We start from the raw sequence: 15,656 nt of genomic DNA on the forward strand, positions 1-15,656 counted from the left end.
AAATTTATAAAAAATATTATGCAATATTATCAAATAATCATGCAAATAAAAATCATGAGATAAATATAAAAGGGCATCATGCAAAAATATTAAATTATGCAAATAAATAATGTCCATAAAAATCATACAATTATAATTATTCATGCAAATATATCATAAACATGCCAATAATAAATCATGCAAAAAAAAAATCTATGCAAAAATCAAGTATTAATTTAAGAGGAAAATATAAAACAGAAAAACAAACAAATAAAATAAATAAAAAAGAGAAAAAAAACCTGATTTAATAGCGGGTCGGGTCACCTGTGATGTTGGTTTAAAGTGCTAGAATAGGACTCATTTCTTTGTCTTTCTCTCTTCAATCTTCAACCAAGAGACAATACCCACCGACCCAGAAATTGATGTCTGCCACCACCAAGCCGTCCGACGATCGCCATCTTGCGCTGCCGTAGCCTCACCTTTTGCGTATCCCTTCAACCCCTTCTTCTCTTTGGCCGAACCAGATTTTCAAGAAAACCTTTGCAATTGCCTAAATCTAAGCCCAAGACCTTGACATCCACCTGCCTTTACTAACCCAGAGAGCCCAGACCTTAGCAAATTTCACCGTCACCATACATCAACCAAGAAATTAACCTCTTTTTGTTTTTTCCTCCATCTTGTGGCGCCACCTTATCCTTCCTTCACCAGCGGCGCAGCACCTATCTTTCCCTTTTCTACCCGAAACCCTAGCCAAGAACAACAAGCGTCTCCTCTATTACCCGCAATTCCCTTAAAAAACTTAAAAGCTTTACCACTTTCTATCCTTTAGTCTAAAATCGACTTGAAAGGCACAAGGAATCCCAGAAGCCTTTGAGTCGAAAGCCCCAAAAATTCTTTGTATAAACAGTTGTGTATTGCTTGTGGATTGTGGGTTTGGGTTTGGTGGATTTTCTATTTGTAGGCTAATTGAATTTGCTATGTGTGTTACCTCTATTTCTGGATTGATGTGAATTCCATTTGATTCTTCTGGGTTATTGATTGATTCTAGAACCTACTTTTTTTGGCTAAGAATTCCATGCTTTGCTGATTGTGTGTGGCCTCTAAATTGCTTTCCTAATTGTTGTCTACTGTTTTGAGATTTTTCTGCCAATAGTTCTTCTGATCTCCTATTAATTTTTTTTGAATTGTCTTGTGGCACTTGGTGGATTAGGTGAGGCTGACCTGCTGCGACTGAACTCCTATTGATTTCTTCTGATTTGTGCTCGTTTGAGACTTGTTACTGATCTTTGAGGCACGGTTTTGGATGATTCCTTTGTGATCTCTGCTACCTGCTTTCTCTTGCTTGATTGTTAAATTTTTCCTCTATTAAACTTTTTAAATTAATTATTTTTTGGTTTAATTCATTACTTCTTGTGATGTACAATGCCACCGACAGAGCAGTTATTCTTCTTGTGATATTTTTAAAGTCTCTGGAATGGCTTAATCTTGGAATGTTGACTAGTTGTTCCAGTTTATTACCAATGATGTGAGAAATAGACTTTATTTTTGGGATAAAATTCCTTTTTTTATTGATGACAGAAAGTTCTTGGCTTTAGCATATTATTTATAACTATTTTTATATCTCTTACTGATTGTAGCATTCACTTTTTGTATCAGTAAACTTGTTTACTTCTAGTTTTTAAACTTTTTTATTGTTTGTTGAGATCATTTGAAGTAACACAGCTATGCGTTTTCAGGTCCCTAGGTCCTCCAAGGAGTTGTATGAGGATAATGAATATGCTCTTTACACTGTCACATTATTTGGTTGTGTTGCAGACAATTTCAGAACTAGTGCACTTGAAAGAGGCTTTCGAGTGAGTGCATTCTATGGTTGCATTTACATTTTCTGTCTAAGTGCTATTTTTTTTTTTTTTTGGGCATTCTCATGCATGGAGCATGTAAATATTAAATTAATGTTATAACTTTCTTGGAGACATTCTCATGCATGGAGCATGCAAATATTAAATTAAAGAAATGTTATAACTTTCTTGGAGACATTCTCTAATTTTTTAATTATCTATTTTCATTAACCTCTATCAAAATTAGAAGCTTGCAATAAACTAATGCTATGCATGCATTTCACAGTAAACTGATGCAATAAAAATATTGTTCAGTATGCACCTTCCCAACGTGTTCCAAAGCACTGGTCTAAAACAAATGGTCATGAAGGGACTATATTCAAAGGTAATAAGCTTATTTTCTTGAAGAATAATTCATGTCTAAAATGATTTCATGTGATCCTATATGTGCCACTATTTTCCTATTCATAAATACAATTATTTCTTGATGAACATCTAGATCCTGAGTATTTGGAGTTCCTTGAATTTCTTGCGTAGCCAGTTTAGAATCTTCCTAGTGCAGAGATATAATTAGAGTGAAGGGAGGCCGAAAGAGCTGGTTAGTCACACAAATCTTATTCACATCTGCACTTTGTAGTTAATTATGTTGGAAAATGAGAAAAAAAAAAGAAGAAGAAACTTTTAGCAGTGCAATTAAATGACTAAAAATTGGGTGTCTCTATGTATTGATATTTTGTCATTTGATTAATACCTTCTTCTCAGGTGTACCAAAGGATGCCCCCGTAGTTACACCTTTAATGGATTTTGTTGGACAGGAAAGAGCTACTAAGGGAGGATCGTGAGCAATGTGTTATAATCCCAATAATAGTATAGTTGACAATAAAATCATTTTTTATGTACTATCATTTGTTTTGTTTTCTTATCAAGCTTTAGAGCCAAGTAGGCATTCCTTTGGTTTGTGGGTTTGTGGACTGTAATATAAAAGTGACTGAACGGAGTAGATACCATGTTAAAATCAATTGATGACATCATTATCAATGAGAATCGAATTGTTGAAGAATGTAAAATACTATCCAAGGATTAGTAGTTTTCACCTGCAACCCTTTAGATGTATTGATATATGGATAGAATTATGATTTTTGTTGTTTCAACTTTTCATTTCCTGGTTCTATTTAATTTTATTTATGGGTTAAATTTGTTTATGATTTCCTTTGAACTACTTGTGCCAATGGTTCATCATATACAACTTAAGAATTCTAATAATATTTTATGACAGAGGTCACTATCTAATGGGAAACAGAGTGGAAGAGCTGATGGGACATCTAGTGGAAGTCCAAGTTCAGCATCATCCAAAAGAGGCTATGAAAAGAAAAGGGGTTCTAGTTCAATGGTATGCATATTTGGTTAATTTAGCGAAAACCATCTTAAAATAACATAGTTGTAGTTATCAAGGTGAATGTTTTGCATATTTTGTTTTTGTTTTGCATATTTTGTTTTTGTATGGTACTTTCATTTTAAGAAAATATAATTGTTATATGTGCTTTACGAAAAATGTATTGTAATTCATGACAAAATGTATTCTTTTTATGTTAATATTAATTTTATGTATTTTTTGACAGTTTATTGTATTTAAACAAAATGCTAGGATTAGTATTTATTACAATAAAAAATATAATATTAGTTTATATATTTAAAACATATTTTGTTATTATATTTACAAAAAAAATAATAAACAAAATGATTTTATAATTGATAACGATAAATTTATTGTGGAAAGTGTAACAAAACTTTATAACATATTTTTATAACAATAATAGATGTTACAATTAATAAATTTGGTTGTGTTAAAAATTTTGTAACGATAAAAATTGTTATTATAATTAAAAAATATATATTATGAAATATAATTTTACAGATTATAATAGTTGACATGTAAAAGATATTTCAAGATAATAGTTGTCGATAAAATTATTTATTGAAACAACAAATATCATGATTTTAAAGATAATTAGCAATTATATAATATTATATTGCAAAATATTGTAAGGTAATTTGTTACGGAAGAGTTTTTGCCACCAACTTTTATGATTATTGAAAAGTAGTTTAGCAAACGATGTTTAATCATTACGAAATATGTTATGTAATCACAATCATATAGTTATATAAGAGCTTTTGTGATTAATTTTATTGTTGCTAAAAAAAGTTAAAACAATGACGTATAATTGTTATGAAATATTTTATGTAATTAAAATAATATTGTTATGCTACAGTTGTTGCAATCAACTTATATGGTTGAATGAAGTTTATACAACATTATTCGTCATTATAAAATAATTTTTTAGCAATTGCTTTTTTTTATGTAAAAAATTTAGCAATAAAAAAAATATTGTTATAAAAAATCTTTTGCAACTAAAATAACAATGTTGTGTAAAATTTTGTTATTGTTGCTAAAGAAAGATTTTACACAATAACTTTTATCGTTGTGAATATATTATTAATATTGCAACAACTAAAGGTCGTTACAATATCTATTTTTATCAATGGCATTATAAGTTGTTATGTTAACTCTTAAACAACGGGATTAATAACAATGATCTTGCAACGACATAAAATCATTTCAAAATAATTTTAACAAATATAAATAACTATTTAACAATGATTTTGACCATTGCAATATATTAATTTTCTTGTAATGCATTGTGTTTTTTTCACCATTATTATATTAGCTATGCATTCAAGGTAGAATGCTTCCATGATGAACCCAGTTTTTAGTAGTTTATCAATTTCTTCCTCAATTGCTTTCTTTCTCTCAAGGGCAAAACACCTTATCTTTTGCTGTATAGGTTTTTATTTTCAAGTCAATATGTAATTTTATGAATCATTATTAAAGGATTTATTCAAGGCATATTTGATGGGGTCCTTACAAATAGGTCAACATTATTTCTTAATAATTGTAACAATTTCTCTTTCTAGTCTAGCTTAGCTCTTATTTACATGCATTTTCCCTTATTATTTTTTAAAATTGATACAAGTGTGCAGTTTTTTGCTAGTTCTAGTTTAGTCATATCTATTTTGGGCCTTTAATTAATGATTTCTTTTTGGTCACTTAGGTTAGGAAATCATTTCTATGAGAAGGATAATTCTCAATGTGAATTATTACGTATTTGATTAATTCACCTTAAGTGATAAATAAATTCATGCATCATGATGCTAATATGAACTTTGAATAAATTCATTGGGTAATGTATTTATAGGACATGGGTAATAGCTCAATTCAAAATTTTCATTAACGGATTAAGAGATCGGCTTAAAAAAATATTTACAAATTTCAAGCTTAAAAGCTTGTTTTCATTTTTGGTTTTTAAAAAAGCATTTTTTTTATTGCTTTCCCAACTAGCATGTCACTTTTTAACTTCAGACCTTTTCACCTTAGTTTTTCCTGTCATTACCTCGATTTCTGTTCTATCTCCAACCTAGGTCTCCTCAACCTTGGTTGAGCTCATAGTTTACTTCCCAATTTTTCCTCTCATAGTAATAACATAACATTGCCTTGCAAAAGAATAGTTTCCTTGAACCTTTCAAATCCCATTAAAGGTAGGAAATTTAATTTTAAAATGAGGAGCTGAGCTAACAATTCTTATAACAGATTGGCTCAACCTTTTTAAAATCATGTTGTTTGCTAAAGGGATGTCTACCATAATAAACTTAATGATCAAGGTGATAGTGTTATGCCCTAGGCGAACACACCAGGAGCTAAAGCTCTAGCACTTACGGTCAAGGCTCAAGTACAAGAGACAGTTGCAGGGGTTGGCATAATAAGCATAGAAGATTAGTCTAGGTCGCTCGCACAGCCTGGACCTAGTCTACAACATGTCCACACCGCCCCTAGGTGGACCCAGGGGAGCCTAGCCAATTTAGAATCTTCTAGAGGCATCTAGGATCGATAGCATTCAGTAAGATGATTTGGTTGACCTTGAAAACCATGAGGAGCCTTATATAATTTATGTAATAATGTGTCATCCCTGATTTTTAAAAATCTTGTAAATCCTTTTATTTTAGGAGATAGCAATAAATAGAGCTGAAGACTTCAACTGTAAATAGAGGGTTGTCCCAACCTCAGTTGTGCATCATTAGATACACTGTTCTTCAGTAATACACTGCATATTTTAGCATTCTCTATTTTTTCTCTAACTTATGTATTCTACCTTTTCAGTTGTTTGTTTACCTGCACGCTTGGTTTTTAGGCTGATTTAGACATAAGGAATACATCCCTAGTCTAAGGCTACACAAATTTTGAGTCAAAGGTTGAAACCTATGACAGTTGATATCAGAGCATGTTTTGTGTAGGTTTTGTTCGATGGTGTTTAGATTGCACTCAAGGCATTCATGAAAATGGTATTCGAGAGTGATGTTGTTGGCCAACAATCAGAGGCTCAAAAGTAAGGCTTTGAAAGGGACAAGAAAGCTAGTTCGAGGGACATTTGGTTTATCATGGACGGAAGGTTGTCTAAGATGGAGATGACCATAGGGGATGTGAAAGAGAAGCTTAACGAGGTAAATGCTCACTTTTAGGTGATAGACTCTATGGAAAAAGAGCTTAAGCTCAAAAGGGAGTTAAAAATGGGGAGATTCCCAAGCCCAAAGAGTTCAAGAGGACTAGGGTAGAAAAGGAAGTAAACAACTACCTATAGAGGATGGAACAGTACTTCAGAGCCATGGGCATATGGGACGATGCTACTAAGGTAAACATTGCTTTAATGTATCTTTCTTATGTTACCTTATTGTGGTTGAGGCAAAGGTATGATGATGTCAAGCACGAAAATGCCATGATTGGAACTTGATAGGAGTTTCAAAATGAGTTTAGATAGCAGTTTTACTTGGAGTATGCTAATGATGAGGCATGGGCAAAATTATGCCAATTTACCTAATAGAAGGACATAAGAGAGTATATCTAAAAGTTTTTTGAATTGATGTTTTAAATTTCATATTTAAGCAAAATCGAGGGTCTATTTGCCTTGATGGATGGGTTCAAGCCATAGAGTTACAAATGAGAAGAATTCATAAGTTGGCCAAAGTCATGACTATAACTGAATCTTTGGTGAAGTTCAAATCGCAAAATAAGTTAGAGTCTACCAAGCCCAATAAGAAGGGTAGGGACAAAAAGGATCGAAAACATCAGTATAGAGGAACAGACCATGATCAATATTTTAAAAAGAGAGACAAAAATCATTCAAACAAGGAGTCAGAGGTTAAAATAGTAAAAATTGGCTCAATCGTGCTCATTGTTGTCCAAAGTAAGGGAAGTCGTAAGCCAAAAGGCTTCATATTTATGGATCTAGTAGTTATAGGTAATAAAGTGAGCATACTAATGGACATAGGTGTTTCATATTTGTTTATTTTAGCTGATAAAACCTAGAAATTTAGCTTAAAGGTACATAAAAAGATTGGTACAAACAAAATGGTGAACACCAATGAAGTTTCACCTATTGAAGTGGCGTGGCGAGTGGAGTTACAATTGGAAACTAAAAGGGCAAAGAGACCATCGAGGTAATACCCTTGGATGATTATGAATTTGTGATTGGGTAAAATTTTCTTGTTTGGATTAACGCCCTCATTATGTTTTTTACAAACTGTATATGCATTCTAGAGGTATAGTGCCAATGTTTTATACTATTAAGACGTAGGTCTAAGATTTGGTCCAAGGTGTTGTCGACCATTCAATTCGTTAAAGTAATGAGTAGGGATGAAGACACCTTTTTAGCTATCCTGAAGTATGAGAAACTAAGGAAGAAGGAAATTGACACCCCTTTGGAGGTGTTAGATGTGCTAAAAACTTTTAACGATGTGATGTCTGTAAAGTTACCTAGCAAGTTACCACATAAAAAAGAGGTAGACCATAAGATCGAGTTGGTGCCTGAAGCCAAGCCATCAGTCAAGGCCCTTTATTGAATTCTCTACAAGATTTGGAAGAGCTGAGGATATAGCTCGGGGAGTTGATTGATGTTGGCTACATTAGGCCATCTAAAATGCCATATGATGTCTCAATTTTGTTCCAACGCAAGCATGATGGATCCTTACAGTTATGTATTGACTACTAGGCTTGGAATAAGTCGACCATCAAAAACCAATATCCTATCCTACTCATTATGGACTTGTTCAACCAACTTAGAGGTGTAAGGTGGTTCACCAAGTTGGATTTGAGGTTAAGCAATTACCAGGTCAAGATTGTAAAGGAAGATGAGCCCAAGACAAAATGTGTCACTTATTATGGCTCTTATGAGTTCTTGGCCATGCCATTCGAACTCACCAATGTCTCGATAACATTCTGCACACTCATGAACAAGTTACTTCAATCATTTCTTGATTGTTTTATAGTGATTTATCTTGATGATATTGTGATCTATAAGCAGATATTGAAAGAGCATGTAGACCACTTGAGATAGGTGTTCAAGATGTTACAAGAGCATGAATTGTATGTGAAAAGAAGTGCTCATTTGCCTAGTGAAAAAAATCATTTCTAGGCCACATAATGAGAGGTGGCAAGATACGTATAGATGAAGGCAAAGTCCATGCCATCCTGGAATGGGAACTGCCAACCAGGGTAACTGAGTTAAAGTCATTCCTTAGGCTGGTCAACTATTACAGGCACTTCATTAAAGGTCACTTAGCCATAACCACACCATTGATTGATTTGCTCAAAAAGAGAATAGCATAAGAATAAAGCATTGAATGCCAGGAAACTTTTGATTAGTTAAAGAGGCCAAATGATCGAAGAGCCAGTTTTGGCCTTGCTAAACCATGTCAAGTCGTATGAGGTGCATATGGATGTATCAGACTTTACGATAAAGGGAATGCTGATGCAAGAGAACCATTCGATCGCATTTAAGAGTTGAAAGCTTAATAAGATCGAGCATAGGTACATGCTTTAAGAGATGAATATTACAGTAATGGTGTACTATTTGTACACTTGGCAGCATTACTTGTTGGGGTCGAGGTTCGTAGTTATGAGGGATAATGTGGCAACCAACTACTTCCTAACACAAAAGAAGTTATCCCGTAAATAAGCCTATTGGTAGGATTTTCTTATAGAATTTGATTACAGGTTAGAATATAAGCTAGGGGGGTGAACATAGTGGTTGATGCCCCGAGTAAGAAGGCAAACCTTACTGCCATTGGCCAACCAAAGGGGTCTTTGGTGCCACGCATCAGGGAAAGGCTCGCACATAATCCTCTAACTAAAGCTTTCATCAAGTATGCCAAGCAGGGTAAAACTAGATGGTTTTGGTTATAGGATCACTTGTTGTACACTAAAGGTAATAGGTGGTTGTGCCATAGTATAAAAAGCTTTGTAGGGAGGTTTTGCACGAGTGCCATGATTCAAGGTGGCTGGTCATATGAGGTGAGCCATATTTTAGCCTTGTTAGAGGATCAATACTATTGGCTGTATATGAAGGATGATATGAAGCTTTATGTGAAAACTTATCTTGTGTGCTAATAGGATAAGGTAGAGCTTAAAAAATCATATGGTTTTTTGGAGTTGTTCCCCATACCAGAGTGACTATAAGAGCTCATCACTTTAGACTTCATAGTTAATCTACCTAAGGTAGTGGGGTTCAGAAGCATCATGGTAGTGGTGGATAGGTTTTTCAAGTATGGGATTTTCATTCCAGCAATCAAAGAGTACCCAACCGATGAGATAGCCCATTTGTGCCTAAAAATATGGTGAAGTACTAAGGAGTACCGATGACTATTGTTAGTGATCGAGATGGGTGATTCACGGGACAGTTCTGGACTAAGTTATTCAAGCTATTTAGGTCAAATTTGAATTTTTCCACCAGCATACATCCACAGACTGATGAGCAGATCGAGTAAGTGAATAGACTATTAGAGGTCTACCTTAGGTACTATGTGAATACCACGCAATGAAACTGGCCCAAGTTGTTAGATGTCGTTTAGTTCTGATATAATTTGCAAAGAGGTGAAGTAATTAACCAGAGTTCTTTTGAGATTGTGACAAGTCAACAATCGTTAACACCCGATTCAATTATTATAAGTTATACAAAGCCTAATCCAATAGTGTACAAGTTTGCCAAAGCTTAGTAGGAGCAAGCAAACTCGACCAAAGTCTATCTGCATAAAGCCACGAAGAGGTCAAAGAAGTGGATAGACCAAAAAAAGAGGGACATACAATTCTAAGTAGAGGACTTGGTCTTGGTGAAGCTACACCTCATCATACACCATAAGGGTTTGCATAAGGGCTTAGTCAAGAGGTGCAAAGAACCTTTTAAAGTTTTGAATAGGGTAAGCAAGGTTGCCTACAAGCTAGATATGCCACCTAAGTTAAAGGTACACTCGATGTTTCATGTTAGCATGCTTAAGTCATTTTATAAAGACAGAAGAGATCTAAGACAGCTTGAGTCAAGGTGTGTACCATTAAGAGCCAAGGTCCTATATGAGAGAGAAGTCCAAAGCATCATTGTTGGTCAAAAAGTAATGCAATAAAATTATCAGCCAAGATAAGAGTACTTGATGCACTAGAAAAGACTTCTAGACAATGAGGCGAGCTGGGAACTAGCAAAGGACTTATGGTAGTTTTAAGACTAGATTAGGCAGTTTCACGTAAAGGATGCAATGAAGGCATCACGTAATTAGATTGAGGAGAATGTCTTGCATTGGGCGGGTGTACTAAGAACTAAGGTCGAAGCATATGTGGCCAAGGTTCAAGCACCAGGGATAGTTACGGATGATGGCATAATAAGCGTATGAGATAAGTCCAGATCACCTGGATAACATGCAAGCCTGCCCGCACAATTAAGACTAGGCTCGCACCATGTTCGCACCACACTTAGGTGGACCTAAGAGAGCTTGGTCAATCCAAAATCTTTCAAAGGCATCCAGAATCAGTAACATTCAGTAGGAGGATTTAGTTGATCTTGAAAATCAGAAAGAGCCTCATGTAATATGTGTAATCATGTGTAATCTTAATTTTTAGGAATCTTGTAAATCTTTTTATTTTAGGAGATAGCCGTAAGTAAAGTTAAAGGCCTCAACTATAGATAAAGGGTTGTTTCACCCTCAGTTGCACATCATCAGACACACTATTCTTTAGTAATACACTGTATATTCTCGCACTCTTTGTTTTCTCTCTAACTTACGTATTCTGCCTTTCTAGCTGTTTGTTTACCTGCATGCTTGATTTTTAGGTTGACTTAGTCCTAAGGAATACATCTCTGGTCTAAGGTCGCATGGATTTTAAGTCAAAGGTTGGAGCTCGTGACAATAATTCTTGGTTCATTTATTAGTGTGATTGATAGCCTAATTGTACCTTTTACTGGCATCGACTTGTTCCTAAACTAATTAAGGTGGTAGTGAAAGGCTTCAACATCTCCTTAGTGATTCTCATCTTAACATAATAAAATAGTGAAGGATGTTAGTTGAGTTCCCATTGTCCAATAGTATCCTTTTCACTACATGTATACCGTGACTTGTATAATGATAGCATCATCATGCAAGAATTAGATTCTTTTTAAATTTTTGAGTTAAAAAAGATTGATTCATCCCTCCAACTTTTTTATTTCTTGACCATGGACCTAATAGCCATAACTATTCCCTAGTCAAACTCCTTTTTGGCTGATGTTGAAATCCTATCAGTTATTACAATAACTATACTTGTAATGGGTCTATTATCCATATCATTTCTTTCTTTGTTTCTTTGGTTAGGCCTGCGATCAATATTACCTCAGTTATCACCTTTTCTTCTTTCGTCTTGGTTTCTTTTTAACTATTCTCTTTTGTTTCCACTTTTGAAACTCCCCTTCATCTATTCTTATCTTTTATAGTCCCTGAATCTGTTCAGCCAGCCTTTTTTAATCAAATTTTCTATTTCATTCATCAAGTCAATATAGTTTTAGGTATTGTGGTTGTAATCCATATGAAAAGCATATCTTTCAGTTAGGTATCTTTTATTTTTATTCCTCAGTGGCTTGGGCCATCTAAGCTTAGGGTCTGATAATTCTTTATTTTATGGAATTATCCTAAGCTTAATTATATGAATTTTATCATCCTAAACTTAATTTTAGCTTATTCTTTAGCAAATTCTTGCAAATTTTCTTAAGTTTGTTTATTTTGTCTTTTGTGTGGGTTATTAAGCCAAAAATGCAAATTAAAGTAAAAGAAAAACGGAACAAAAATTTTCATGACAATAAAAACCTCAAGGTTGAACCATAGAAAATTATGGATACAACTTACCTTGTTAAACCATGAGCGTACATGATGCTTGGACCCTTTGATGATGTATAAGGATTTATAGAGATGACTGGATACTGAATGGGGAAGAAAAAGAAGCTACCAAGTCATGAAATGAGCTGCTTGAAAACAATTTGGATCATTAACACAAGATGAAAAAAATATTGTTGCCTTATCCATATGTTATCTCATGGTTAGAATTATATTCTTCCAATTTAAACTGAAAATATAAATGAGCTAACTTGGCAATTTTGTGACATAAAGATTGGCCAATATTGGAGACCATTGGATCATCACTTTGTTAGCACCTTAAAAGAAGAAAAACAACCATAAAATAGTAGCTACCATTCCATTGGAATCATATCTAAATGACGACACAAGCTTGCTAAGTGTTGTTGGGTCAATTGTTGAAGATTGATTGCAAGATGAAGCACCATTTATCTACATTTCAAGCGAGTTAACGAGCCATGAAGATAAGCTTTAAAGAGCCATTCCAATGCACATGAAAAAAATATTCAACTACTTAGTTACATAAAAGAACAAAAAAACTAAGCTGCTTACCAAGTTGTCGAGCTGTGTTGAAATTGTGTGAGCTACCTCTCAAGTTCAATGAGCCATTAAAGAAGCTATGCAGCTAATAAAGACATGCAAAGCCACGTAGCTAAGTCACTAAGCCTTATGAGCAAGCTAAGAGAGCTAAATTAGTTGCAAAAAAAATAGCCACTTATAAGTTGGAATTAATGAACATTTGGCCCCCTTGCATGAAGAAAGAATGGTGCATAAGTGGACAAACAAGGACCTTCTATATAATTAGAGAAAAATCGTAGCTATTGTTAGTTGAAAATGCAACGCTTTATTGTTGTCACTATAAGATACAAATGGGAACACAATGAAAAACAAAGGTCAAGCAATGCTACTAGTTTGCACAATTTAAGAAAGACTTTTGATGGGTAGGATAATGTTTGATATAGGACATTTTGAGGGGACAAAATGGGAAAGTTGAAAATGGGATTTAATGGGAACGATTGTTTATCTTTTTTCATTTTTTGGTTTCAATATCATTGGCAAGTAGCACTTTTACTAACTTTGCAATAACTTTTAGAGGCTTATTTTAGCTTGTTTTCATGTATTTATTTAGGGCTTGACTTATGTTTTAAAGGGACTTCTGGTACGAGATTTTCATTTGCATTTTACTTTAGTTTTTCATTTACGTTTTTGGTAATGAAACTTTAACTTTCAATTTCATTTTTTTTTTAGCTTTGATTCTTTTTATTTCCAACTTTAGTTCTTTTCATTTCCAACTTTATTTTGCTTCATGTTTGAGCTTATTTTTGCAATAAAAAGATAGTCCAAAGTAGCTTTAGCTTAACAAATATCTCATGGGAGCTCGAGAGACTTGATTCTTTCATTTTCTTTTATTTCATGCCTTTATGTTCTATTTTATTTTCTGCCATTTTTTTGTACTATCAACTGTAAACATTTTATTTTGCCTATAGTCTTGAAACTTTTTCTATTTTCAAGCTCTAAAGGTTTTTTTTATCGAATAAGTAAGACTTTGGATTTGTCTATTTGGACTCGATTTTAGATTTAGGTCTTAAAAACAAATAAATGTTTTTTAATTTATTTATTTATCTAATTTATTAGTTTATTTTATTCATTTTCAAAAAATAAATTAAAAAATCAAAAAATAATAAAAAAAAAAATTTAGGAAAATCAAATTTATCTGGGATTAGATTCTTTTGAATTAAAATGCTTTTTATTGGAATCAAAGTTTAAGCTTTAATTAAAATGGAATTGAAACTCCTTTCGATCTAGAATTCTGTTAAATTTGAAACAATATCCTTATAAAAAAAATAGAACCAAGAGAAAGGGAGGTTTACCAGTGAAAGTCCAAGGAAAAGAGAATTTTGAAAAGGAATCACAATAAAAAAAAGAAAGGTAACCAGCAAAACAAAGGGGCAATATATAGCAAGAAACACACAAAGAGAAAAAAAGGCTATTAGCAATTAACAATCGAGGCAAAAGTAAGCAGTAATCTAGAAACACCATTTCAACAAGAAGCAGAGTGGCACAATTAAGCAATATTGCCAATAGTATGGTCAAAATCATTCAAAAAATTTTCAAAAAACCCTAAAGCCAATATCAACCTAAAGTAACCTAGAAATTCATTAGAAATCAATAATAATAATAATAAAAACCATCACCAATCAATCCATAATCTTTAATTTAGTAGAAACCTATACTCAACAAGACTCGAATCCACCCTAAATTACCCACATCCAGTAAACCCACAAATTGGCAACCAAAAAACCATAATCAAATAATCAAGCAATTGTTTGTGCATAAAAAAATAGAAGAATTGTTGGTAGGGCTTTTAGCTTAAAGATTTTTGGGGATCTTTGAGCTCTTTTAACTAATATTGCACTAGAGGATAGGAAGTAGAAATTTTTCTTATTACAAGCAACAAAAGCTTAATCTAGAATTTGGGCTTTTTTAGCTTAGGCGTTTTGATGAAGAAGAAAAGAAGAATAAGAAACAGGTTGGTAGTGGTCTCGGTAAAAGGGTGGTGAATGGAAATGACAGGAGATGAACAATAGTGGTGGTGAAATATCACCAACTTCTAGGATTGATCACCTCTCTTTTATTGTTCTTAGGTCAAAAAAAAGTTTGAAAAGGTAGAGTTTATTGAATAAGAAAAGAAAATAAAATAATTTTTATTTGGGTTAAAATGCTATCGATTTAGGTAGTTAAAGAGAAGTGAATCCAGGTTTTTGTTCCATCACCCATGTGACAACCATAGGTGACCTGACCCATATGTTTCTAACCTTTTTTTTGTTCAATTTAATTATTTTATTTACATTGAAAAGATAAAAACTAGTTGATTTTTTTTAATAATGAAAATTAAGGATAAATATATTTTCATTGATTTTATTTGTAATAATTTCATTGATAGTACTTAGTTGTTTAAGAAAAAGATGAAAAAGTGGAATGATAAATCAATATTGGATAAAAACATTTGAGCTCGATCATTATGTGTTGCTATTTAATTCTCGCTTAAAGCTTTTTCCAAGGAAGCTTAGGATGAAATGGACAGGCCCATTTATGGTGACATGAGTTTGTTTTTGTGGCACTAGTAAGATTATGAATGAAGTGAAAAAGGTTTCGTTTAAAGTGAATGGAAATAGATTGAGCACTATTTTGGAAAAGAGGTTAGGGGAGTAATGGAAATGATTCATTTTTTAGATTGATTCTTGTGAGCTCATAGTTTAAGCTTTGACTTAAAAAAAAACGTTTCTTGGAAGGCAACCCAAGTTTTATTTTTCATGTTATTTTTTTATGCATGTTTGTGTATATGTGTTTGCATGTTTGTTTTCTTGTACGAAGTTAGGTTTCATGGTTTGTTTATAGTTGTTTTTGTGTTCATTTTGTTTTTGTACATATTGATATAGTTTTTTGTATAGTTGTTTTCTTATTTTGTAGGAAGAAAAGGATACACTAGTTTCAGCCAAAGCTTTGATAGGAGATTCAGTCACCATCCTCCATGGTGGTAGGGGAGTTTACTTGTTCCTTTCTCTTTTGAGCTTTATTGCTTGA

General features: G+C 33.2%; 1 protein-coding gene across 10 annotated transcripts; it reads left to right on the forward strand.

Annotated features, from left to right (window-relative positions):
* Positions 1–346: 346 nt before the first annotated feature.
* Positions 347–3,303, forward strand: LOC111310437 (V-type proton ATPase subunit C-like). 10 transcript variants are annotated; one of them, XR_016330410.1, is made up of 6 exons: positions 747–885; positions 1,190–1,270; positions 1,716–1,832; positions 2,104–2,202; positions 2,317–2,415; positions 2,580–2,884. XR_016330410.1 is itself a non-coding variant. In XM_089748602.1 (3 exons), the coding sequence occupies exons 1-3, from the start codon at positions 1,704–1,706 to the stop codon at positions 2,657–2,659; spliced, it is 279 nt and encodes a 92-aa protein (XP_089604728.1). In that variant the 5' UTR covers positions 347–1,703; the 3' UTR covers positions 2,660–2,884. The 10 variants fall into 10 exon arrangements, 1 of the variants encoding a protein (XP_089604728.1); XR_016330411.1 differs by lacking the exon at positions 1,190–1,270 and having other exon boundaries at positions 749–885; XR_016330414.1 differs by lacking the exon at positions 1,190–1,270 and having other exon boundaries at positions 749–885; positions 2,133–2,202.
* The last annotated feature ends 12,353 nt before the right edge of the window (positions 3,304–15,656 follow it).

This window comes from Durio zibethinus, chromosome 19 (genome assembly GCF_047325235.1).
Source record: "Durio zibethinus cultivar Kanyao isolate XHJ-2024 chromosome 19, ASM4732523v1, whole genome shotgun sequence".
NCBI lineage: Eukaryota > Viridiplantae > Streptophyta > Magnoliopsida > Malvales > Malvaceae > Durio > Durio zibethinus.

Bases quoted from the DNA above. Each gene is read 5' to 3' on its own strand.
- LOC111310437 (XM_089748602.1), top strand. From the start codon at position 1,704: ATGCGTTTTCAGGTCCCTAGGTCCTCCAAGGAGTTGTATGAGGATAAT. The intron at 1,833-2,132 runs GTGAGTGCATTC...AATATTGTTCAG, and splicing joins CACTTGAAAGAGGCTTTCGA to TATGCACCTTCCCAACGTGT. The intron at 2,203-2,579 runs GTAATAAGCTTA...CCTTCTTCTCAG, and splicing joins TGAAGGGACTATATTCAAAG to GTGTACCAAAGGATGCCCCC.